Genomic DNA, 27,710 nt, shown 5'->3' with positions numbered 1-27,710 from the left:
CTTGATACGAGGGGAAACCTCGCGATCTGTCGAGGGACGCTGATAATACCGTATTCCATTGACGAGACGGCAGAGTCGACCTCCGCGCGTTTTTGGAAGGGTCCGAAAGTAGGCGGAGTCAGCAGCGCGCGCCGCGTTACCAGGGCTCGAGCCGCACATGACGAGGTGGCGGGGGGGGGCTGGCGCCTGGGAATGGGGGCGGTCTGTCTCGCGCGCCGTGTGAACTCTACTCTCCTCAGGGAGCTGAAACGGCCGCGGAACCTGTAGAAGAAAATAAAAAGGACGGGAAAAAAAAACAAAAACAGAAAAGTGTAGGCGAAGGGAAGCGGAAGATGGTCCTCGCGGCGGAGCGAGTGGAGGGGTTCTTGCTTCTGAGGCGCGGGATACTGCTGCTTCTGTCAGTCATGGTGGGACGAGCGCTCGGCGGTAAGTAAGAGGCGCCTCTCCGCCCCCGGGCCGCTCCGGCCAACCTTGGGTCCGGTCTAGTACACATGTAAAAGAAGGTCGGAGAAGGAGAAGCTCTTAGAAATGGATTAAAAGAGGGCAGAAAGATGTGCGACGTTGCGGGAAGGCGACAGGCTAAGCCTCGCACACACTGACTGAGTCTTAGTTTGTGTAGCTGACGATGCCGCGGTTCCTCAGCGCAGAGAGAGAGAGAGGGACAGACAGACGTTTCTGTCAACTTTTGCAGCAACTCGAGAACATATTTGACATCCTAAACTAGATGGAAACAAGCTTAAAAAAAAAAAAAAAAATTTACTGCGAAGTGCTATCGAGTGTATTTATCCTATCTTCCCCTCCCCCCCCGGCCCTTGCCTATTCTTTATTACACATAATCGGTTTATAATGTAATCTTTTAAACACGATACTGCTGCGGGCGTACATCACATTTAAATAAATGCCAAATGAAATAATTTCAAGTTAACATTAAGCTTAACAATCATGTCAATGGCTGTATCATGTTAATCCGAATTTTGTGAACTGGAGTCTAAAGTTTTTATAAGTTGACTTTTTTTTTTTTCTGTTTTCTATTATTCATTTTACTTAATGGCTTTTTATTTCCAGAGATTATTAGAGCGAATAACAGAGATTAGAAATTGGTTATACATCATTGGAAAGACACGAAGTTGTTTGGAAGTAATTTTAAAATCTACAGTGCTACAAATTTTATGCAGCATGAACAAAAGCAGACACACTGGTTCACTCACACATACGATGGGGAATTTAGAGTTGCTAGTTCACCAACAACATGCCTATGGGCTGTTGGAGGACACCCATACAAACCTGCAAATTCCGTAGATACCGAGATGGATTCAAACCCACATCGCTTCTGTCCAACACTACCTAAGATGCTAGCTAAACAACTTTATAATGAATATAACTTTAAAGTCACTTTTATCACTAAATCACAATCAATAAAAGCTACATAAAAACAGACACCCCTCATTTATTCACTGCATCAGTTTTGTAAAAATCTTGGCCATAGCTATAATGAATAAAACTACTTTGTAAGACATTTTAACATTTTTATTAACGTGGAACAACTAATTTAAAATGAACAAAAAAAAGCACTTCTCTGCACAAACTCCCAATCAGTGCCAGTTGTTCACCGATTAGTCTCGTAAAAGTGCATCACTCTTGTTATTGTCCACCAGCACTCAGAAACCCCAGACACCAGACGTGAGCCAGAAGTACTGTGAAAGCAAGTCCATAAGGCAGACCCATAACCGTATAATCTTTGGCTGAGTTTTGCCACCGGAAAAATAGCCAGACATGGAATTGCAGGTGGCTTTAGAAAATAGAACAGTGATGAAAATACCATTCAAAATAAAAAAAGATCTTGTGTCTTTGAAGATTTGTAACTTGAATGTTTGTAATGCAAAGAGCCAGCGTATAACCAAGTGCTTACATTGTTTATTAGTAGTAGCCCTATGGCTTCTGAAGTGGTTTTGTGTGCTTTACAAAACTCATTATGAATAGAGAAAGTCCCTGTTGGTGTGAGCTCCTTATGCATTTATCTGATGCTTTTCTCCAAAGCAACTTACAATGTTAAGCTACTTTATAATTATTTACTCATTTATACAGTTGGGTACTTTAGGGTAAATACCTTGCTCAAGGCTCCTACAGCTGGAGGTGAGATTCAAGCCTGCAACCTTTGGGTCCAAAGGCAGCTGCTGCAACCACAATGCTACCAGCTGTATCTGCTTGAATTTTCCAAATGTTTGAAAATTTGGTAGATTGTTTCTGAAATGACTGAATCATTTGAGTCATTAACCCTCCAGATTCATGAGTTCCTAGCTGGGCCTGTTTTCATGAAAGGAGACTGCTTACAATGCCTTGCTTTCTTTGTAAGATAATGAGATAAAAGCCCTTTATAACCGCTTCCGCCACCACTGTTGCACACTCTTAAGTCCTTATCGCTGTGACTGCGCTTCCTGTACCCCTCTTGTCAAGGTTGCTGATGGACAGCCGTTTGAAAATTGGCAAGCTGAGTAAGGCTGCTGGGCTCCTGTGAGCTCTCAGGGATTGAAATCCAGGTACATACTCCCATGAGTCCTCCTTGCCAACTGCAGGGACCATTGCTGTGTGTCTGTGTGAGTGAGAGAGAAGTGTCTACGGGGCGGGTGGGAATTGGCAGCGTGCCCGCTCTGTGATGTGATCCATGGAGGCGCTCGCTGCTCTCTGCCCCAGGTTACATTGTGAACTGGAGTCTTCAGAGGAGAAGAGAAGGTGCAGGCATTTCAGCCTTCACTTGGTTCAATGGTTCCTCCTCTGGTTTTGTTTTAAAACACAGCTCTGTTTTCTTGTTATTTGTCAAACAGTTTGTCTCTGCTTTCATTTGCGGAGAATTGGTTAATTGTATGCATTTTATACACTTCCCTGTTTTCTCCAAGGGAAAATTCTTCAGTGTTATTTTAAAGGCCAAAAGGTATGACTCTGAGAACAGAGTGATATCATGGTAACTTTGCCATCCAGTTTAATTATTTTTTTACTAGTTCTATTCTGGATGATAATTACATTATCACAATTTGTCATTGTCTACAGTTTGTCTATTCATTAGTTATAGTTATCATTGTCTATTAGTTTGTTATAATTAGAATTAAATGTTAATATTTACATTTCAGTACTGACAGCTAATGTTTTCATTATATTTTCTGTATTAGTAAATCTTACTAACTATAATTTACAGCATTTAAAAAGGTTCTACTGTGTGACCTCTTACCTTTTCCTTATTTTTAGGTCAGACGTCTGTCACCATTTATATAGTCAGAGTGCTCTAAATGTTTCGAGTGAGTGTCTTTTATCTGAAGCTTTGACTTCACACTTTTAAAAGGCATTCAGTTCTCCATTAACATGCATTAATTGGATTCAGATAGTGTTAGGAGTTGCAGGAGTACTGGGTTAATGCTTCAGAAATAGCTGCAAGCTGTCAATTGAATGTGTTACTTGCAGCAAGCTTTAACAATTGTTTTGTTTTTAATGATATTAAAAAAGCAATTATTAAACTATAATTCCAGTGTTCACAAAAACAAAAGCATGGCAGGAAAAAAAATGATGATGGAAAAAGGTTTTTCGGGGTTAATTAGAAATTCAAAGAAAGTTGGATTAGAGGAGAGCCGAACCCAGCAATGGAGAAACAGCTGTGTGTAGAAGCAGTGTAGTTAGGACCGCAATAGTGGGATGGAAGTTCTTGCTGCACCCATGCTTTGACATGCAAGGAGAGCATGCTGTCACAGGCTCAGCTATGCAGCCATACTGCATAGTACACTGTAGCTGCCTATTTTCATGTTATACTCTTGGCTGAGGGGGATTTTAAGTAGTTTAAGTTCAGGGACCATGTGGGGGATCTTTAGGAATGTTGCTTGAGAAATTTCTAGTTTTCTTTCCCACAAGACTTTGATGCACTGCACTGGGTGCCTTGTGTTGACGCTGCACAATTATTTAAGTTTCTTGAGATTGAAACAGAGATCTGTTTTAATGTCGTCAAAATCATCATGTTCAAGGTGGCACGTAAAATATAGAAAAGCTCAATTCATGTTTGTTTCTTGGTTGTCACATTTTGCATTATCTTTTTTCAAAGGTAGAAATAGAAAATAATGATATACTGTGCTTTTGTGAGAATATATTTCAAGTTACAGAAGATATAAAGTCCTGAAATAATGATATGCTTTTTGTATGTTTTTTAAACATGTGCCAGTGTTTCCTGGTTAAATATTAATGCCCCCAACCAGGTTCTCTGCAGCGCTCAAGAGGAAAATGCTGAAAGAGAAGAATGTAAAATAGTTACCCAGAGAGAATGTGTTGCCATTTGGATCCCTGAGAGAGGAATGTGTGGGAGATCACCAAACCAGAGTACTGTAACACTAGCATTGCCAGAAAAGCCTGAACTGACAGAATATCTTCACTGCATAGCTATGCACAAAAATTCATTGTCTTCGCACACCATTTTATTAGTAACAGAAGATTTGTAACGAAGACTATGCTCTAACTATAATTTTCTGCTGCCTTTTTTGTATTGTTACTTCAGAAGCAGTATTGTTAAATCTTCTGCTGTTTAACCTGCAGCCTCCTTTTATGGGGATGGTTTTGTCCAACTGAAGACCATGGAGTCATCCAGCCGCACCACTTTGCATGTCCGCTTCCGCACATCCAGTTCTGATGGCATGCTCTTCCTCGCCGCAGGAGAGAGCGACTACCTCCTCGTTGAATTGCGCTCCGGGCGGCTGCAGGCAAGTACACAGACAGTATTGATACCATAGTATTGACAGTTCATCTAATGTCACATACTTCACACAAACGTTCACCTGCTTCTGAAATATCTGTTGTACAAAATGTCTTTTTCCCCATCTTGGTGCTGTGCAACAGTTAAACTTTAAACATTGTCGCAGTTCTAGATTAATCACACCTTGGAAGTCCATTTGTGTTATAAAAAGGTTTTGAGCAGTACCTATTTCTGGAAAATTAGAATATGAGCTATGTGGACAGTTAAAGAACTGAATGTATTTATGTCTTGCAGACTTGAGCTGAGATGTTGTGAAAGGTCGTGTTGTGCAGCAATGTGAGATTTCACATCAAAGCAGTAAGACAGTAGGGCTGAAATTACTTATGACTTAGTGGAAACCTTTAGAAGTTTGAATCACACTTTATGGTTCTATTTAAAACTAGTCTTACCAGACCATTGTAGACCTTCTTCTACCAGGATACTGTCATATTTGCCTTAGATGAAAGAGTGTAAAACTGGTCTGAACAGCACAGTGCATGCTTTATATTCAGAAGCAAGAGTTTTTATCCACTGTTTCTCAGGCTGAGCAGTCCTGTCTAATGAATCAGATATACACATGAACTTCCTCAGGAAACTTTTTTTGTAACCTGGAGTTAAACAAGTCTTTACACGTTTGTCCTCAAAACTTTGACAGATGTAGTCTTAAAAATAGCCAAAGGAAAAATGCCTAACAATGCTTGACACACTGCAGTTAAACATGATTTGTTTGCAGATTCAAATCTTTTTAAAGAACCAAACTTATTTTTGACTTTTTGTAATACATCAAATGATCCTATTTGATATATTTAGTAAGAAGTTAAAAATTAGGATTGAAAGCATTCAAAATAGCTTATGTAGACAGTATGTTTTAGGTATGTAACTTGCTTGCTTCGCAGTTGATGTATTAAAGAATTTTGTGAGATTTTGGTGCAGTGTTCTTTGTCTCAGTTTCATTGCATGCAAAGCTTTATTTAACACAGAGTGTCTGCTGTTTTTTCCCTTTAGGTGAGATTAGAGCTGGGATCCGGAGAGCGCACGCTTCGCTCAGAGCGAGGAACCCCCCTGAACGACATGGCCTGGCACACAGTGGAGCTTCTCCATGAGAATTATAATGTTACGTTAAGTTTGGACAAACACTTCCAATATAGTCTTAAAATGCCTGGGCCAGAAAATGAGCTCAATATCCAGGATGGACTGTATGTGGGAGGTTCTGGTGGGCTCGACAAGCCCTATCTCGCCAGCTATCCCGCAGGCTTCCGGGGCTGTGTTGACGAAGTGCTTTTCAATCAGCACAACCTGCTGTCATCACTTAGGCCATATTCTGGCTTCAAAAATGTCTATGAAGTGTCCCTAGGCTGTAGCCCTCAATTTTCAGCCAGTGAGGATGACCCAGTCAGCTTCTTCAGTTCAAAAGCCTTTTTTTCCCTCCCACCTTGGAATGCTCCACAAGAAGGAGTTTTTGAATGTGTATTGCACACTTCAGCTCATGAAGGAATCATCCTGTACAACCCTGCCCGTCAAGGGGACTTTGTTGCTGTGGAAATCCGAGAAGGCCTTCTGGTTGCAGTAGTGGGCAAAGGTGGAACAAAGACTGAGCTGCGCTCCCTCACATTCATCAATGACCTGAAGTGGCATCCTGTTAGACTTCTGTTCACCTCCAAGAGCCTTGAGCTCACTGTAGATGAGGAAACTGTGAAAACAAGCATCAGTTCCCGTTCCAGGCCTCTACACTTTAAGGGTTTCCTCTTTATTGGTGGTATTGATGATAGTACACGGTCAGAGGTCAGAAGAGTGGGCCTTGCCTCAGTCTCTGGGAAACGAGTCAGAGGAGGCTCTTTAAAGGGTTGTTTGAGAGATATCAAGGTCAACGGTGTAAAGATGGGTCTTCCTAATGCAGTGGTCAGCAAAGATGTATCTGTTGGCTGTGAGACACCAAAAGAAACTACCATCACAGTGACTCCTACATTCCCAGAGAATTTGACTCCTGTTGTTACCCCAACACCATCAGTCCACATGTCCACCTTTGCCAAGGGGCTGGATAAGAAGCGTGGACAGAACTTTCTGATTCTTAGGAATCTAGTTGTGCCTGAAGGTGGAAGAGCATCCCTGGAGTCTAAGAATATCAAAGTGAACCTGGATTTTAAAAAGCTGGGAATCCGACAATCTCAAATTGTGTTCAAAATAGAGGAGCAACCTGTACATGGCCAGCTGCGGTTAGATGTTGACCAGGACCAAGAGGAGAACACCTTTAGCATGCTGGATCTGTGGCATGAAAGAGTGATGTATATCCATGGTGGTTCAGAAGACCTGACAGACTTCTTCATGTTTTCAGTTTTTTCCAGTAGTAAGAAAGAAGTCCCTGCATACCTTAAAGGAAATAAGCTTTACAGATACAACATTACTATCACCCCAACTAATGATGCCCCTGAATTGAGTCTCCCTGAAGGAAACCTCTTTGTGTTATTGGAAAACTCGAAAAAGCCCATAACCACTGACATCCTTAAAGCTTCTGATGTAGACAGTAACACTACTGACCTCGTCTACTCTGTATTGGGCAACCTAAATGCAGATGCTGGATTTCTGGAAAATGATGAAAACCCTGGCAAAGCAATAACTACCTTCTCTCATGCTGATTTGGAGAACGGAAGGATAAATTACGTTCACAATGGTGTGAGGAACTCTAGGATTGTGCTCAGAGTCAGTGATGCTGAGAAAGTGAGCAACACTGTGGTGCTAAGAATCATGGCCATTAAGATGGAACACAGAATTGCTAACAACACTGGAATAGAAGTTATTCAGGGCGAGATGGCTCTCATAGGCACGAGGCACTTAGCTGTACAAACCAATGCTGTAAAGCAGGTCATTGACATCCGCTATGATGTCATTGAGCCACCTCAATTTGGAGAGCTGCAGCGGCTGCACACCAGTGGGGAATGGAAAGTCACAAACACATTTTCTCAGAGACTTCTTGAAAAGGAGCGCCTTAGATACCTCAGCACCTTCAAGGAAATTCAAGACAACAACGTTACAGATCACTTCAGAAGTAAGATCACCATTGGCAATATGGCTGTTGAGGAAATCACATTTCTTGTTTCTATAAAGTGGATACAATACAAGCTAATTAAGAATAAAATGTTAGAGATCGACAAAGTTCGAAAAGTATTCTTGGACACTCAGCACCTTCATGCTGTCACGAAGGGTTTGAAACTACCTGACAGTGAGCTTCACTTCAGACTGTTGACATTGGCAAGGAAAGGAAATATGCTGTTCAACAATAAGGTATTAAAGAAGAACTCCACATTCAGTCAGAAGAATGTTACTGATCTGAAGGTACAGTACGAACTTGTAGATAGACCACATGAAGATACAAGGGACATGTTCACCTTCCAGGTGTTTTCCAAACATTCCCATTCAGCAAGTTACGACTTTCGAATTGGTATTAAGGCTGACGTGAACAGCATTATATTGAAAAACAATGGACTCTCTCTAATGGAAGGGCAAAGTAAGGTAATCACCAAGGATATGTTGTTTTCAGAAACTCCGATTAACAAAGAGATGTATTACAGAGTAACGAAAAGTCCGAAACATGGCAAACTGAAACGCATTAACCTGTCCAGTTTAACATCTAGTAATGACAATATTGTAGCCTTCACTAATCAAGATATTCTGGAGGAACGCATTATATATGTCCATGATGACAGCGAAACCATTTATGATCAGTTTACATTTGTAACCTCTACCAGTAAGAAGTCCCTATCCTCTTTGAAAGATGATGATGATAATGTGGTGGAAGGCATGTTTAACATCTCCATTCAGTTGGTCAATGATGAAAAGCCAGTTCGTGTCATTGACAAAGTTTTCCATGTGGTCAGAGATGGCCAGAGACTCTTGACTCTAGAGGACCTTTGCTTTCACGACGCAGACTCTGACTTTACTGATGGGCAGCTCATTTACACTCGCCGTGGCATCCCTATGGGGGACCTGGTTCTGGCCAATGACACCTCGCACAAACTATACCAGTTTCGACAGGAGGACCTTGAACAGAAGCGAGTTCTCTTCATCCATCATGGTGTTAGCTTCGGACGCTTTGTACTATTTGTGTCCGACGGGAAGCATTATGCTTCCACGCTGCTGGATGTCAGTGCACAGGACCCCTACCTCAAAATAGAGAACAACACTGGCCTTTTGGTCCAGAAGGGACAAGCAGCAGTGTTCGGACCTGCCAACTTTAGTGTGACCACCAACCTAGATGTCAGGGATGATAATGAGATTACCTACAAGCTGTATGTTCCCCCAAGACATGGTGGAATTTACTGCAGTGACCTCCTGGTGGATAGCTTCACACAGCATGACATCAAGATGGGAAATGTTGTCTATCGCCACGATGACAGCAAGCACCTGTGGGATGTTTTCAATGTTACGGTAAAAGTCAAGAACCTGCATCTTGACTCAAGTGTGAATGTGAAGGTTTACTTGGAAAGCCACCAGCAGCCACCAAAGGTTGTTCATAACAACACACTTCTGGTTGAAGAAGGCAAACCTGTGAAGATCACTAAAAGAAAACTTGAGGTTGGTTTTCAATATTAGTTTATTTGTTTTGCTTTGACTTTAGGGTTCCTCAGCTATTTCTACCAGTTATTTTTGATACAATCAGATTTAAAATGTTTAACCATCCTCAGATTTATTTATTTATGGTTTAATGCCAGAAATTAAAGTTGCAGTTATATTTTTAAGTGAACACTCAAAAGTACAGTTTTGGCAGGCCATTCTGAACTCCTGAACAAATCTCGTCTTAAAGTCAAGACCTCATAAAAGCGTGTCATGCATTTGTCTGGTTACAGGTTACCCACGAAGACAACTTGCCATCAGAGATTATGTTCACGGTGAAAATGCCGCCCTCTCACGGCTACCTCAGGAGTTTTGCCGAGGGTGCAGAGCGTTACCTTGGAACACAGGAGACGCCCATCCGAACCTTCACTCAAAAAGACATCAATGTTGGGAACATCCAGTATGTGCAAACTGAGCCCAACCAGCTGAATGACTCCTTTGTGATGTTTGCTACCAATGGAGTCACTGAGGTCAATGACATCAGGATGTCTGTGGACATCATCCCCCACTTCATCCCAGTCCAGGTTTCCAATATCACGCTAGATGAGGGCACTGCAAAAGCTCTGACACAAGACATCATCACAGTCACAAATCGCCACTTTTCAGGCCTCAACTTCCATTACATTGTCTCTGAATCACCACGTCACGGCCACATTGAACTTTCTCGCACCCCTGGTGTTCCCGTGACCGCATTCACCAGGAAGCAGGTACCGTTCTCTTCTACCATGCAAAGGGGGAAATAAAAAAATTTTTTCGATATTTGGTTGGTTTTTAGGCACGAATTAGGACTGGCTAACTGGCGATAAGTGTATATATTTAATAGCTTAATGTATTTTGATTGTCTAAAAGTTTTAATGTAAGAACGTCATACTGTGATGCAACATAAGGTACCACAGCTATCAGCGTTGCTGTTCAGTCTGGATGGATTGTACTGCCAGTTAGCAGCTACAACAGGGAAATTTTAGAAAATGAAACTGAAGAAAATGCAATTGAAATAAAATATTCACATCTTTGAAAATATGTAATACAAATGTTCTTAATTAAAGAAGCTAGTATATCCTAATTTTGCTCTATTTGAAATGATGTCATTTTGCTGAGGGGGGTACGGGGGTGCTGTGGGTTTGGCCAGGTCCTGCTCTTCGGCGGGTCTGGGGTTCGAGTCCTGCTTGGGGTTCCTTGTGACAGACTGGCGTCCCATCCTGGGTATGTCCCCTCCCCCTCCAGCTTTGTGGCCTGAGTTGTTGAGTTAGGCTCTGGCTCGCCGCGACACTGCTCGGGACAAGCTGTTTTTGTGTGTGTGTGTGTGTGTGTGTGTGTGTGTGTGTGTGTGTGTGTGTGTGATTTTGCTGTTTTTCTGCTTTGAGTTTCAATCATAGCATGGTGTGTTTGATGTTTGTTCAGATTGAGCAAGAATTCATCTACTACATTCACGACAACAGTGAGACAGTGGCTGATAACTTCACCGTTATTGCCAAGGACGAGAATCTGGGAAAGCAGAGTCTGCCCCAGGCGGTGTACATCAGTGTTACCCCGATCAATGACGAACCTCCAGTTGTAACGGCGAACAGAATCCTCACAGTAAGTGTGAACTTTTCAAGATATGTGTTAACAGTCATTCTGAAAGCTTTTGGCATTGCTGCACCGACTGAGGTGTTAGCAATCATACACACAGAATTATCTGAAACAGAAGTATTCTGCAAAAGCTATATGGAGATGGTTAAAGTCTAGCAACAGAGAAACAAAAAATGTGCCCTTAAGCAAGTGTATTCCTGGTCAGAAGAGGGCTGCAGAGGTGGGTAATCGTGCTGTCAGGGTCAGTAGGTCAACCTGTTTTGGGTGATTTTAACTTGCAGACAGAGTGCCATTAGAGACCAGTGCCAGTGTTACTTAGTTGGGGCAGATGTATGGGCACTGACCTATTTGAATGTGGTGCTTTACTGCCCATCAGCTAATGGTTTCCATACCCACTCTGCTAAACTGTGTCCTGAAGTAACTGTTGTTAATGCCACAGATAAATGTGCCCCTGCATTTCAGCACATTATTGCTAGTACTGTCTGTTTGCAGTCTGAAACTGTGTGTTTAAGTATGAGGTGTGAAGTAGCTGCTTTTTATTCACAATTTGTGCAGTTTTAACTTTTAAAGATATATGAAAACCTAATGCACCAATATCATAATGCTTTGTGTTATCAATTCCGGTTCCTTTGGGATTGATAAAGTTTTTTAAATTTATGTAGTATAATTTGAAAGTGTGATATTAGATATGATAATATATTTAGACATTTGAAAAATTTCTGAACACAACTCGAAACATGCACTTCATGACCAGTGCAGCATTATGAAAAATGTATCTGATAAATATATACACTAATGTGAAAAAACTGCAGTAGTTTATAGCCTGCTTACATGCATCGCATTTTGCTTGTAAAGACAGCTTGCAGTGAAGAATAAGAAATTGATATTTGTTTCCTCAAACCAGACACTTTGCTCTTCATTGCCATACAGTGGCCACTACCCTAAGGCACCCATTTTAACCTGTCTGTAGATGTGCTTTTTAGTTTCAGATTTTTCTCATTGACAAAATGTCGTTAATAATGGTGTTAATGGTGTTCGGTGAAAAGGTGTGTTATTTCACCCTTTTTTGTGGAAATTATTCCTGTAACCTTGTTTCCCTTGATTAATAAAATATCCAAAGTGTCCACCAGGTGGCAAACTGCACTCATAATTGATATTTAAAATGCGCATTCTCTGACCTGTCACAAAATATATGCAGGACCTTTGACCTTTTGAACTCAGATAGTAGGATTTGTCATTTTTACTGTTTTAATTAACTAAGATTGACACCAAAAAAAAAAATTCCTTTGGACTAAATACAATGAGGGGGACGCGGTGGTGCAGCGGGTTTGGCCTGTGCCTGCTCTCTGGTGGGTCTGGGGTTCGAGTTCCGCTTGGGGTGCCCTGCGATGGATTGGCGTCCCATCCTGGGTGTGTCCCCTCCCCCTCCAGCCTTGCGCCCTGTGTTGCCGGGTTAGGCTCCGGCTCGCCGCGACCCTGCTTGGGACAAGCGATTTCAGTCAGAGTGTGTGTGTGTGTGTGTGTGTGTGTGTGTGTGTGTGTGTGTGTGTGTGTGTGTGTGTGTGTGTGTAAATACAGTGAATTTCGTTGTGTTGACAGGTTTTTAGATTGTTGTTTTTTTTTTTTTTGCCGGCATTTCCCATGTAGTATTTCTGTTTCTTGAACAAATATTAATACTAATCAGAAATTCTTCTAAGACCAATAATATTAAGCTAAATGTCAGTAGAAATCATGTCATTTTCTACTTTTCTTTGACATTTTAATGTTCTCACCCATGGTAAAATTGTCCATAAAGAACAATTGCTGTAAGGCTAAATGTATATTACGTATTAATGTCTATTTTATGTTAGCATAATAAATTTTTTTATGTTCACTTTATATTATTTTTATAATTCATTTTACTTTGGTAAGAAAGATGAATTTTTCAGTTTCATAGTTTCTTTTTCTTATGTAAAAAATTCATATTGTCGAAACTGTGATATGTATAATGATTTTGTTCTTTTTCCTTGTTATTGAAATAATTAAAATTACTGTAGGAGGCCTCACACACAGACATACACATACCTATCAGACTGTGCCTCTTCCAAGTATGACATGCCCTGAGCCATCCTGTCCCCTGAGGAACACACACGTTCATGTGTACTTGGGAGGGAGGTGTTAGAAGGTATGAGTCATGGAAGTGCTAATTGAAAATCACCCCCTGGGGCAACTAACACCCCACGGAGAGTTTGGTCGCAACCTTTCGAAAAGCTGTCACTTGAATGACAGCCAGGAGATGCGGTGTCTCCTGGAAAGCTTAGGAAAGCAGATAATTGCAACCCAGGCCTTTGTGGTAATTCTCTGTAGCTCCCCTTATGAGTTTTAAGCAGAAATTTATTTTGTCTTATTCTCATGCATCGTCAGTTTCTTTCCAAGAAAAATTCCTCGTAGAAGATCTTAATTCAGGCAGAACTGAAACGCTGCATGGTTCCCTTTTCATCTGTGATATTTCAGGGCAAATGTAAAAAAAAGCATAAATCTTCATTTGAAGTAGAATTAAACACAGAAACTGAAATGAAAAAAGTAAATGGACTTAAGATGCATGTACTGTGTGCATGGACTGCAAGCTGATGGCCAGTCATATTTCTCTGTGGCCAGGTGTGGGTGGACTCCATCACAGAGATCACTGCGCATGACCTGTGTGCAAGGGACAGAGACTCTCCACCTGAGAGCTTGGAATTCATCGTCACCCCACCGAGCATCGGACACCTGGCTCTCAAAAGTGCACCAGACAGGAAGATCCTCAATTTCACCCAGGCCCACATCGACCAGGGTCAGCTGGTTTTGGTACATAGTGGTGAGTCATATGCTCAACAACTGATCTCCCTCATCCCTGTCTCCATTCACACCATTGACATTCTGAACCTTTGTTTTCAGCATAGCTCCGGTTTAGTGATCCGGCTGGCTTAAAAAGTAAATATTTTCAGAGAGTCGTCAAACTGGGAGAAAGTCACTGACATGTTGTTTCTTTGTGTGTTGTCTTCCAGGTGCCATGTCTGGCGGCTTTAATTTCCAGGTCAATGATGGTGTCAACTTTGCTCCAAGGCGGATCTTCAGTATCACAGCCAAAGCCCTGGTCCTCAATTTGGAGAGGAACTACCCGCTTAAGGTGTTCCCAGGTAAACCCTAGATCTTCGTGCTCCAAAATAGACCAAATGGAGCATTTTGCAGTTTAATGGCACAGTCGCATGAAGAACGCAACTGATGCAGCGCACATTCATGCCATTTACAGAGCTGAGTATGGACTCAAGCAGTTCAGGTTAAATACTTTTATTTCAGGTTCAGCAGCAGAAACTTTAGGTTATGGGACCACATATCCCCTTTGTTGCTACTTGTTCCTACTTAGTTGTCTAAATTTGAGATGATGCTCATCTCCATCGTCCTATAGTTCTCTGGTCGATCAACTTGTATATTGAAAAGACCAGTTTTCAGCCAGCATGATTAAATTGACTGTTCTTTTATGTCGTTAAATGCACATACACACACATTGACTGAAACCGCTTGTCCCAAGCAGGGTCGCGGTGAACCGGAGCCTAACCTGGCAACACAGGGCGCAAGGCTGGAGGGGGAGGGGACACACCCAGGATGGGACACCAGTCCATCGCAGGGCACCCCAAGTGGGACTTGAACCCAAGACACACCAGAGACCAGGCACAATCCAAACCCCCTGTGTCACCGCACCCCCTTCATTAAATACAGTAATGTTTTTTTTGATCTGTACCAGAAAGGAAGCAGGAAACAACTTAAACAGTGCTTTGCAATACAGTTTGTGGTGAATTAGCTGGTTTTCACTTCCAGGTTTCAGCCCAGCAATGACATGCTTTCTTGTTTTGTTGTTTCACTTTGTATCAGTCTGTTTCCAGCAATGCTTATATTAGTAGAGTGTATTATCTTCTTAGAGAGAATGTGTTCACACTGGGCATTGGCTTGCTGTCTTCCCCAGTGCCACTGGATACGGGTGTCTCTAACAAGCTTGTACTGTGAACAGCTCTTGACTACATGGTGTCCTCTTCAGTTTGATCATTTATACTCACTTTGAACTTTATTAGGAACACTATACTAATACAGGGGGGTAGTGGCGGGTTCAGTGGGTGCCTGCTGTGTGGCGGGTCTGGGGTTCGAGCCCTGCGTGGGGTGCCTTGCAACGGACTGGTGTCCCGTCCTGGGTGTGTCCCCTCTCCCTCCAGTTGTGTGTTGCTGTGGCTCCCCGCATCCCCATTCGGGACAAGCGGTTCTTGACAATGGATGACTATACTAATACTTGGTAGGGCCTCCTTTTGCTCTCAAAACAGCGTCAATTCTTCATGGCATATGTTCCACAAGATGTTGGAAACGTTCCTTTGATATTCTGGTCCATGTTGACATGATTGATCTGATAACGCTACAGTAAATGTAAATACATGATTGCATCACTCAATTTCTGCAGATCTGTCAGCCGCACATTCATGCTGCAAATCTCCCGTTCTACCACATCCCAAAAGTATTCTATTGGATTCTAATCTGGTGACTGGGAAGGCCACTGAAGAACACTGAACTCATTGTCATGTTCATGAAACCAGTTTGAGATGACTTTTGCTTTGTGACATGCTGCGTTATCATGCTGGAAGTAGCTGTTAGAAGACGGACAAATTGTGACCGTAAAGAGAGGCACATGGTCAGCAACAATACTCAAATAGGCTGTGGCATTCAAGCGATGATTGATTGGTATTAACGGGCCTAAAGCGTGCCAAGAAAACATTCCCTACACCATTACACCACCATCACCAGCCTGGACTGTTGACGCAAGGCAAGTTGGGTCCATAGATTCATGTTTTTGACGCCAAATTCTGACCCTACCATGTGTGTACCGCAGCAGAAATCGAAAGTCATCAAACCCGGCTACGTTTTTCCGGTCTTCAACTGTCCAGTTTTGGTGAGCCTGTCCCCAGTGCAGCCTCAGCTTTCTATTCTTGGTTGACAGGAGTGGAACCCAACATGGTCTTATGCTGTTATAGCCCATCTGCTTCAAGGTTTGACGTGTTGTACATTCTGAGATGCTTTTCTGTTCAGCACAGTTGTAAAGAGTGTAACCACTGAGTTACTGTAGCCTTTCTATCAGGTCACACCAGTCTGGCCTTCCTCCTCTGACCTCTCTCGTCGACAAGGCTTTTTCATCTGCACAAATGCTGCTCGCTGGATGTTTTTTGTTTTTCGCACCATCTGTTGCGCGTGAAAATCCCAGGAGATCAGCAGTTACAGAAATACTCAAATCAACCTATCTGGCACCAACAATCATGCCATGGTCAAAATCATTGAAATCACATTTTTCCCCATTCTGGTGTTTTATGTGAACATTAACTGAAGCTTCTGACCTGTATCTGCATTATTTTATGCATTACGCTGCTGCCACATGATTGGCTGCTTAAATAGTTGCATGAATAAGCAGGTGTACAGGTGTTCCTAATAAAGTGTTTTGTGAATGTACATTTAAATACAAAATATTTAATGTTGCTGTATGGGGGGAAAAAAAAATCAACTTCCGTCTATCGTTTACTCTACTCTTTGTCTCTCAGCTGATAGTCAAATGTCATGCTTTAAAACCCTTAGTAAGTGTAGTCAAGCCTGGCTATGTTTATACAGCAAAGTCTATGCCAACAAATGACCTACGATCTAATTATACTTTAAGAGGTTATTATTGCAACTCTGATCCAAACATAGTTCTAGATCTGTTTTTCCACTGGCATTAAAAGTTGCACAGAGCAGAGTTGGGCATTTTTAGATCCCTCTGTTGGGTTTGCTGTCTTATGCAACCTCTGCACTCACACACACACACCACTACAGCTCAGCGTTACTCTGTGTTCATTGTTCCCTGGAACAAATTCTCATAGCTCATCCACATAGTTCTCCATATTCAATTTTTGTCCATTACGCCTCATGATAGCTTGCCTTCCAAGGTTAGTTGATTTAGAAAACAGTATGTAGCTGAACGGCACAAATGACTTGTGTCCTTCTGTCAAGACCTTGGTTCTTTTTATCTATTTTATTTTCCATTTATTTGAAAATACTTCTAACATGTATGAGGCAGGATTTTACTGAACTACACTGTAAACATTATATTATGCAGCTGTGTTCTGTCAATAGGGGTGTGGTGGCGCAGTGGGTTGGACCGGGTCCTGCTCTCTGGTGGGTCTGGGGTTCAAGTCCCGCTTGGGGTGCCTTGCGATGAACTGGCGTCCCGTCCTGGGTGTGTCCCCTCCCCCTCCAGCCTTATGCCCTGAGTTGCCGGGTTAGGCTCCGGCTCCCCGCGACCCCATCTGGGACAAGCGGTTCAGAAAGTGTGTGTGTGTGTGTGTGTGTGTGTTCTGTCGATCCTGTATTTGTCTTATAATTCTACCTGAAAAAAAGTGAACACATTCAGTAGCTGGGGAACCTGCACATGACTCTAAAAATGCAGTTTGGCCTGAATTCTTTCAATATTATCTATTTAGCTGATGCCTTTGTTCAAAGTAACTTATAATGCATTGCTTGTATTGTGATCTATTTACAAGAATTTACCCGTTTTTACAACTGGGTAATTCTTACCGTATTGATTTAGGTTTAGTACCTTAATCATTGGTACTACAGCAGGAGTGAGATTTGAACTACAGCAGGAGTGAGATTTGAACCTGGGTCCTTTGACTGCAAGGCAGCTGCCCTCATCAGTACACTACCTTCCTCCCCTTTATGCAGCTGGCATTGCTGTGAATGTGACAGAAATTTTTGTTGCTGAAACCAGGGTCTGATTTATGCTATTTGTTTAAATAATTTATTTAAACCAGGTCCTACATGGTGTCGGTTCTCTGCTGCCTCTTTCACATTTGCACATGACCGTTCACATCCATTTATTGTGAACAAGATATAGATGGTCACAGTAGACATGTTGTATATCAAAGCTGAGGTTCCTGAACTGCAACACAGATGGAGTTTGCAGTCACTGTGTAGCCAGCTGAGTGTGACACTTACGCCCTGGGAAGTTCCCTTCTTACTATTTCTACCCATCAGTATAATGTTTGTGCAGTGGCTTGTAGATGGGGCTGACCCGGTGTTGTGTTTTCTCCATCAAAGGTTCCTCCAAACCCATTTCCACTGAGGAACTGCTGGCCGTCACCAACGACAATGACGCAGGGGGAAACCGCACCATCACCTTCAGCATCATTAGCCCACCAACACAGGGGAGGCTTCTCCAGCTGCAAGCAGACAACTCTACTACAGAGATTTCCTCTTTCACTCAGACAATGGTATGCACTCATCACCCTCATTGTTTCTTCAGTTTCACCGGATTTGCAGGGACAGGGACTTTGAGTTCTAAATAGGTTTTATTTCTGAGATTTCTCTAGAAGGGAGTATAATTAATGGGTATTAGAACAGATTAAAGGAGCTTAATTATTGGTGTGTCAATGGCAGTTTCTTTAAGAAATCATAATGTCATAGTAAGAGCACTTCAACATCGTGAGACCTAGCTCTTCAAAAAAAGGATTCAACATTCAAGAAGTCCAATAGAGAAAAGTAGTTAAGTATAGTCACAGTTTTGACATTACAGAAATCTTTATGGGTGTTTTTCAGGTTGATGAAGGTATGATTATCTATGTGCACAGCCATGTGGAATCCATACATTGGACCTTCACTGACTCCATGAGTTTCACAGTTTCGTCTCCACCTGCCTTCCTTGAAGCCCAGATATTTAAAATTGACATCTCGTATGAAAACACTGGCCCTGAACGTAAAACGCTTCTCCTTGCGAACACTGGTAAGACACTGCACTTGTGTAACTAAGGTGAATTGTGGAATTCACCATTGAAATCAGTGTGCATGTTAAGTTTCTTCTGAAACAACACGGACAGCATGAATCGTAATGCTACGGACAACAATTTCTAAAATGAGGATGGAATTGCTTGTTATTCCATGTACATCCATGATTTGTCTTTTCACCTTATCAGGTGCAGTTGTAACTGAAGGAGAACGAGTGGTGATTGACAGAGTCAAGCTGGATGCCTCTAACTTAATGGCTAAACTGCCAGAGCCACAGCGTCACTCTTATGAAGTCTGGTATCAGGTCACTTCCCTGCCCCGTCATGGTGTCATTATTGTGGGGGAGCGGAATCTGACCCAGGAGAAGCCAAACTTCTCTCAGTTTATTCTCAATAAGTTTGGAATCACCTACCAGCATGACAATTCGGAGACAACCCATGACAGCTTTGTCTTTGATGCTTGGTTAAACCTGAAAAGCAAGCCAGCCAAACGTCCTCTGGATGACAGTGATGTGGTGGAGGAAGCTTTCAACCTCACTATCATCCCTGTTAACGATCAGCCTCCCATTCTTAAGACCAAATCTCCAAGCATAAGGGTCATGCAAGGAGATGTAGTTGTCCTGAGTCCAGAGAACCTCACAGTGGTAGACCTGGACAATCCTCCAGATGATATCAAGTACACTGTGATCAGCAAGCCCAACAATGGGTTCCTGGCAATGAAGAACAGTTTGAATGAGTCTATCTTGACCTTCAGCCAAGCTGATATCAACAATGAGAAGGTGTATTTTGTTCAAGATGGAAGCCCCTATTCTGGGGTGTTTTACTTCAGTGTTACAGATGGACAACATCGGCCAGTTTACAAACTGTTCAACCTTGAGGTGACCGAGATCACGATTTCTCTCATAAATAACACTGAGGTGGTACTGGAACAAGGTCAGACCTCTGTCATCATCTCAGACCAGCATCTATTTGCAGAAACCACTGGGAGGAACAAAACCATTCACTATCAAGTAACAGGACCTCCACGTCATGGCATGCTTCTCATTGATGGCAAGGTGGTTGATGGGTTTGACCAGAAGGATCTCCAGACAGGTAGACTGACGTATCATATGACAGATCTCTCGTCCTCCCATGATACCTTTGAGTTTACTGCCTTCACATCTGAAAGCAACCTGACAGAGCAAATAGTCAACATCACTGTAATACCCTTAGTCCGATTCAGAGAGGATGTGAGGATCCCCAATGGAGTTCCTGTGAAACTGCGGAAAGACTTCCTTAATGCTACAGAATTAGCCATCCTAAGTGGCAGTGACCCTCATTTTGAAATCCTCTCTCATCCAAAACATGGCAAAGTGGTAAAAATTGTCAGTGACACAAATGGTATGCATCATGCTACCACCTCCTTCTCCTTTCAGGATGTGGAGCAGGGAAGAGTTGCTATTGAGGAAAGAGCAAACATGACTGGTGTCGAGTCCTTGAACGACTCGTTTGCGTTTGTATTGAAAGCAAATAAGGTTCAGCCTTCGAGGGGTGAATTTTGTTTCACTGTTGTGACATATGACCCATTACACACAAGACCAGTTATCACAGATACCCCTGTTCACACAACCAGATCTCCCCCACTGAGTAGAACCACAGCAGTTGCTTCCTTGTCACACACTCCATTCAGCTCTCTGGTTCCTACACAAAGGCACCACAAGACTTTGCAGAAATTCAAGGGTCGAAATCGCTGGGGTAGCCATAATCGGAGCAATGCCACTTCTCCGGGTGTTCCGAGAACTACCTCTGGAAAACATGACTTCCCCCACAAAAACACCCCAGTGAGGGTGGAGTCTTTTCCCCGACCGTCTTCAGACCCCCTTCTCATCATCCTCCCTCTCCTGGCCTGCCTGCTCCTCGTAATCATCCTAGTAGTCCTCATCCTGGTCTTTCGACGCCGCAGAGAAAAACGGGCCCAGCCAGGCTTGATTCAGGACCTGTCCACCGCTACAGTTCCCAGCAGCCCTTACCTCGGCCAGCCGGAGAGGAGTCTGACTGTCCCGTCTGTTATTGTGACCCCACTGGTGCCCAGTTGCCCTGGCAGCCCTGTCCTTGAGGGGGTACGCAGCAGTCCTCTGGTAACCCGGGTCAGTCCCCAAGATGCCTCTGTGCTGCTCTGTTCTTGGACCAACCTGGGTGCAGAGGCCGTCCAGCATTGTCGCACCACTCCCCCAACCTTACGAGACAACCAGTACTGGGTGTGATCTCTGTAAACATGACTCACCTATAGCATGGTCCTTATTTCAGTGCTGCTGGCCAGATGGAGGAATAGGATCATAAAAGTTTTTGCCCTGCAAGCTAAGTAGTCTTTTACACTGTTTACTCTCAGTAAAGAGATACAAATGTCTAAAGGGTAGATTTATAGCACAACAACGTAGGTTATTGTAAATGTGTGCCTTGAGGGAAATAACTAATTTATTCTGTTACCCATAAAAAATGTTTACCGTTTCATGTCTTTCGCCACTTATTTCCAAATATATAGTTTAAATTGAAAATTAACCATGAAACAATAATTCATAATTTACTTTGTGTTGATTGCTCTTTATTTACCAAATTGCCCTTAGCATGTGTTAATACACATTTGTTTGTCCTGCAATGAGTGTATATTGTCTTGTGCTCAGTACTCCTCATGACAGGCTCCGGATCACTGCCACATCCTGCATTAGGACAAGTGGTTATCAGTGATGGATGGATGGACGGACGGACGGACGCTATAGTGTGAAAACTACAGATCCTGGTCTTTCAGCACTGCAGGCTTCCCTGCAACTTGGGCCCTGGGAGCCTCTATCTGGGGAACACAGCTGAGAGGTGTGGTCCTTTTAATACCTTAGTGTGGTACACGATAAAGACTATTTGGTACTATTGATAAAGAATTTGGGATTCTTTATCACACTCAGCTGTTTGACAGTAAGAGCGTTGCCAGATGCAGCTGTGCTCTCTTCTGACAGCAGCCAAAGTGGCTGCTTCCATTACACACTGCAGGTCTTGCTAGTTAGATGTAAAATGAAAAACCAAGAACGCCAGTCCACCACCTGACACCTGGTGTCACACACGGGAGCTGTTATTTTGGGCTTTTACAAGATCAAAAATCATAAAGTGCCAGTTCTATTATGAATTGTTTTCTTCTTATGCAATTTGGTTCAGTTGCTTTCTGGGTATTTCACAGTTTTATGTGGACTTGTCTTTTTTTTTAATGAAAATTGAGACAAGATGGTCTTTAGTTGAATAATTCTGAGAATCTAGACATTCTCAAAGGGCCCCTTTACTCCTGCAGTCGTAAGATCTGAGAGTACAGTGGCTTTGTATTTCATCAGAGCTGGTTGGTTTCGGTGTTTTTCTATTAGAAAAAGGAAAGAACTCAGATATTTATGAAAGCAGAACAATAGAACAGATGTGTTTTCCAGAGATTTTTTTGCATCAGTAGGCATTAAGAGGAACTGTTCCTTTTCATTAGGTGTTAGTATAGCATTATTAATCTGGAGCAATATTTTCCAGATTTTAATAATAAAGATGTAATTAATTAGTGGTAAATCCAAAATACATTTGATTGATTTTAAAATAGATATTTCTTAATGTAAATGTGTGAAAGCAAAATATATGATGCTGTATAAGAGACTATTTGATTATAAAAAAAAACCACCTGAAACTTCAGTTGTCACTCAGATTGGCCAGGGTTATTCTGAAGCTAAATAATCAAAAATGTTCAGTCGAAATATCTATGACCTCTGCTGCAAGATACCATAATGTGCATAACTGATGGAAAATATTAAAGTAATATTGTAATCGAATTAGGAAAACTATTATATACTCTGATTCATGTTGCCAACTGAGAGCTCTCTGAGATCACCTGGAGAAAACAACTATTCAGTGTAACGAAAGAAGTATCCTTTGTTAGAATGGTCCTCATGTAGCGCCCTGTGTCTGATCACTTGTGGAAAACCAGTACATAAGTTTGAAGAAGCTGCACATAAACAGGTCAAGATGGTTCATAGCTGGTTTAATATTAATAATAATAGCTTTTTTCAAAACTCTGCAGAAAACCTCCACAGAAACCCTCTTCGTAACCTATAAATGTAGTTGTGTGTGAAGTGAAACTGGCATTTAAACGGGCAAAGATCCAAATGTCTATTTGTATCCATCAGTATACCTTTATTCAGTAAAAAATTAACTGTTTATATTGGTTATAGATTTTATATTTTACAGTATGGCTTCAGTTACCTATGGTGTTTAGCCATCCTGAAAGACACAACATTAACTGTTCTGATATTACAGATAAGATAGGATGTCATCTACTCTTGTTAGCATTAAACTACCCAGTAAAAAAACCTTTTGTTCACAGCTTGCACCAAATAACTGCCCCACATAAATGTATTTTTTTTTTTTAAGGTAAACGATGTAGCATACCTTTTAAAAGAAAAATGTGCATATACTGTACTTGTGGAAGATTCACCACTTGCTGTATGCTAGTTACAATGTGTCGTATGCAAGAAATTCATTTGCTGTTTTTTTTTTCTGACACTTCCTGTGGTGAGCAGAGATTTCTGGTATTTTAAAGGAAGCTTTGTTAAGTCACTGTGGCCATTAAAACTTACTGATGCTGTAGAAACACTGAACTACATGCTTTAACACTGCTAAAAACTGTTAAAACTGTTTGTACCTCATGTATTTATTACTGTAATTTTTAAAAAAAAAATAAATATTTGTGGCACTTTTAAAGAGAAGCAATGTTTTCCATTACTTTACAATACACTTAAATACAGTATTAGAATAGAGGTTTTTTTTATTTTCAGTAGCAGATATGTACATTAATTGTCCTTTTGTTCAGTTTAGTTTACAGTGAGGTTAATATTAATGGTTGCAAAAGTGCACTTTCAGATGCTTTAAAAGAAAGGAGTGCGTCTCGGAGCTGTGAGGATACTGTGGAAGTTCTCTATTTCTGTTCACTAGCGGATGTTGATGTAAGTCTTTCCATTTGTCTTTCTCTCCTATCAGAAATGTAAAAAAAAAAAAAAAAAAAAAAAAACATAACCTTGAATCATTTCATTCTGATTTATAATTCACTTTGAAAGCATCTTTTGACAAATCGAAAATGCTTCCTGCCATGTGCTCTGCGCTCTTCTACAGTCGCACCTGTCCAAATATTTGCTATAAAGACAAGTCTGAGAAAGGCCTGGTTACCTTCCTTTCGGCGAACATGTTTACCATTGAAAATACTCTCAGATGTGCGCAGTGCCCTTCTTCAAAGGCGCCAAGAGAACGAGGGAGATGTGGCCTTCAGCCCTTCCTCCTCGGCAGCAGCTCAGCCGCGTCGCCCTCGCCGTCTTTAGGAATGGCAGCGTGTGCCGTTCTCCCAGCCGCCGCGATCTGGCCGCAGAAGTGACCGCCGTCCATCCCTGGCCACACGATGTAGTGCTTGATACAGCCACCTGACAGAAGGGGGCGCTCTTTTCCGGCCCCTTGCATGAGAAGGCCTGCCTTTTGGATGACATATTTGACCCAGTTGCTTCCCCACTGGAAAATTTCAGTGGAGGATTCGCAGTTCTCCCAGCTTATTTTTTTGTCCTACCCCCTGCTAATTATTTATGAAATCTATGAAGAAATGTGCGTGTTTCACTGAAAGAGATGGGCATAAAGAGAACTCTCATCCTCAGGAAACAAGGAAAGTAGAATGTGAAAAATCCCAGCCCAAGAGAAGAAAGCAACAAGTTTAAGAAAACGAAAAAGTGAAGGAATGCATCCTGGTTTTTCTGCAGTTACAGTTCAATAGGCCTGTCAGTTACGGTGCACCAAACAAAAATATTTTTCCATTGGACTGATAGTAATGATTAAAGCCGGTGTGGTGTCCACTACAGTCCTTTCTGTCCCTCCAGGTGAAATGAATTTGTGCTGCTTGTAAATGTTATCCCTTTACCAACAGATTCTTCTGGTCTGCGACATGGAAGATGAGTAACCTCTCTTGCTTCTGAGAACTGCGTTGTCCTGTGCGTTTGTCTACATGTGCCGCCGCACCAAGCCGGGAAAGGTGAGAACTGGAGTTCCGTGGTGTGTGTGTGTGTGAGAGAAAGAGAAACATACCCAAAAGTGTTCTACACCCCAACGTTAGTCTTGCACGCATAGACTCTTACGTTTGGTGAATCTGTCGTTTTAAACGTATTTTTAACTATACGTGTCGACATGTCTCATCCTCACAAGTGAACGTCCCGTTTCTAAAATGGCATTCAAGGAATTTTTTTGCTATAAACTAAACTGCGACGGTCAGTTATGAATGACTTAATGGAAAATGCTATATTTGAAGGATGGGGTGATATGGAATGGTTTTGTTTTTTTTTTTTTTTTTAAATCACACATACTGAGCACAGTGTAGCTGAAAATAGTAGAATCGTAATGGCACATGAGGAAGCGAAAACGTCGCAGCTGTGTCTCCGTGGTTTGGGGGGTCTTCTCGTCACCCTCTGCGCGACCAGCTTCCTTTTACCACGCCTCACGCTTCACGTTCGCGTCTGACCGGGATCATGGGATCACATTTCACCGAACCACAGGGTGCAGCTCCGCATCCCATGGAAGGAAAAAAACGATGACGGCGCAAAGGAGGCACCGCGTGAGATGAGCTCCTTTTGTGTGGAGTGCGTTCGCCAAACACGCAGCGCCAGCAGAGCGCAAGAATTCACCTACTTAGAGGAGCAACACAACGGCCCTCTGTTCTCATGGACTTTCTGCAGTGGGCGCTCCGAGCACGGCGCCCCTGGACGTTCAGCTTCTCTGAGCTTTTCCTCGCTGTGGAGACGTTTACAGGGAATGTTTTCAACCCCCCTCCCCCCACCCCGCTCACATTTCCCTCGTCTGGAATCCACACAAGGGCGCCGGCTCCAGAATTGTCAGGCCAGAAGGTGGCGTGCCGGTTAGAGCCGCAGCCCTGCACGGGAAGGACCCGGGTTCGAATCCCACTGCTGCTGTAGTACCCTTGAGCGAGATGCTTACTCCGCATTGATGCGGTAAAAATGACCCAGCTATAGAAATGGGAAATTGTTGTAATTCACTTTGGAGAGAAGCATCAGCTAAATATAAGTGGCAGCATTAGTCTTTGGCTCAAAGCACTTGCTACCAGTTTCTCACACAACTTTAACTTTTTGAACCCAAGCGGAACGTCAGATGACGAAGCTGAACAAGAACACGTTCTCAGCCAATAGCCAGCATGGGCAGTCAACCACAAACAACATGCAGAAGTGCAAAAGAACGCAATGCAAAAAAAAAAGACATTAGGAAATAAAAAGGGTTGTGATCGTACCCGCAACTGTGACATCGTGCACTTTCCACAGCTGAGGCTCATTTTCTCTTATTTGTCGCACAAAGAGATCAAAACTCACCCCTTTCAAAACAGTATTTTCCCATGTTGTTTAACCTTTTTTCTAGTCAAGTCAACGCAAACAACCGCTTCTCCCAAACGGGGGTCACGGTGAACCGGAACCTAACCCGATAACGCAGGGCACAGGGCTGGAGGGGGAGGGGGAGGGGACACACCCAGGACGGGACACCAGTCCATCACAAGGCAACCCAAGGAGGACTCGAACCCCAGACCCACCGCGCCCCCCTTCTTTCTTTCTTCTCCTCTCCCAAAAAAAGGAGTCAGGTAGGGCAGGAGTTGGACAAGGTGTTAAATGAGCTTTTAATGCCACTACATTTCACTCTTTGCTGAAGCTCGAGATCTATGATAAGTGTGCTGGAGGCCGCCAGACAAACACGATCAGTGCCATAATTAGATAACGCAACCATTATCCCTCTCTTATCAAATTCAAATCGCAAATTCTCTTAAGAACGCAGCGGCTGCCGCGTGCTGTCACTTTCAGCATTTATCGTACAGTTAATTTCAGGAATGGTAAATGTCACGAGCAAATCTCGGTGATAAATGTAACGCGGCGCAGTGGCACATGTTAGGACGTTAAAAGCCTGTCGTCACCTTTCTGCTTCGTTGTCGTACAGCTGCAGCATAACTGAAAGGTCCTGCTGCGGTACTTTTGATCGAGGAACTTCCCCCGAATTACTGCATTGAAACTGCCTTAAAGTACTACGGTACAAATAGCCTTTAGTCATATAAACGGGTGAATCGTTGCAAAGCTGATTTACTGTTAGTGTTAGAGGGTTAGTTCATGTGTTAATGTTAGTGTTAGGTTTAGAGTTAGGGTTAGGGTTAAGGTTAGGGTTGTTCAGCATTTCCCTTGGACAAAGGCATCAACCAAATAGGGAATAAAAATGCGGAGAACGGAAGCTAAGCTGCGTTCCGTAGGAGCTGCGTGAGCAGTTTTAACAGATATGGCATCTAAGTCCAGAAATGGGACAGGTTTACAAAGAAGAAAAACATCTTTTTCTTGTGAACGGATGAACACGATGCAGAGTTGAGGCTCTCCGTCATTTGTAGCGCTGACCTCTGACTGCACTGAAGCGGAAGAGTACATGTTTTTACTGCGGTAACAAAGCAATGTGGAATCAAAAGTGCCCCGACTGTCATTTCAGATGAGCGTTGTCTTTCCATAAAACACGCGTCATGTCCGAGGGCCTAACGTCTGCTGTATATTACGCTACTTTCACATTCATTCTTGTAGTGGGTGGTTTTCTGTGAAGAAATTTGCGATGGCAGGTCTGTTTACTGAACTACTTACAATTGTTTATACAGCTGGCTAATGTTCACTGCAGCAATTTAGTGTAAGTACTTTGATCGGGGGGGTGCGGTGGCGCAGCGGGTTTGACCGGGTCCTGCTCTCCGGTGGGTCTGGGGTTCGAGTCCCACTTGGGGTGCCTTGCAATAGACTGGCGTCCCGTCCTGGGTGTGTGTCCCCTCCCCCTCCGGCCTTGTGCCCTGCGTTTCTGGGTTAGGCTCCGGTTTGCTGCGACCCTGCTTGGGACAAGTGGTTCAGACGATGCGCATGTGT

The 27,710-nt window shown here is 42.7% G+C and overlaps 1 protein-coding gene across 1 annotated transcript; it reads left to right on the top strand.

Moving 5' to 3' along the window:
* Window positions 1-190: 190 nt before the first annotated feature.
* Window positions 191-23,412, top strand: LOC108925122 (chondroitin sulfate proteoglycan 4-like). Its single transcript, XM_018736884.2, has 10 exons — window positions 191-426; window positions 4,567-4,730; window positions 5,768-9,331; window positions 9,604-10,077; window positions 10,772-10,948; window positions 13,580-13,778; window positions 13,969-14,100; window positions 18,065-18,237; window positions 18,563-18,746; window positions 18,937-23,412. Exons 1-10 carry the CDS (start codon window positions 333-335, stop codon window positions 20,988-20,990), a joined length of 7,215 nt encoding a protein of 2,404 aa, XP_018592400.1. The 5' UTR covers window positions 191-332; the 3' UTR covers window positions 20,991-23,412.
* The last annotated feature ends 4,298 nt before the right edge of the window (window positions 23,413-27,710 follow it).

Source organism: Scleropages formosus, chromosome 6 (genome assembly GCF_900964775.1).
Source record: "Scleropages formosus chromosome 6, fSclFor1.1, whole genome shotgun sequence".
Taxonomy (NCBI): domain Eukaryota; kingdom Metazoa; phylum Chordata; class Actinopteri; order Osteoglossiformes; family Osteoglossidae; genus Scleropages; species Scleropages formosus.
The sequence above is the reverse complement of the archived record's forward strand: the minus strand, read 5'-3'. Positions and strand labels throughout refer to the sequence as shown.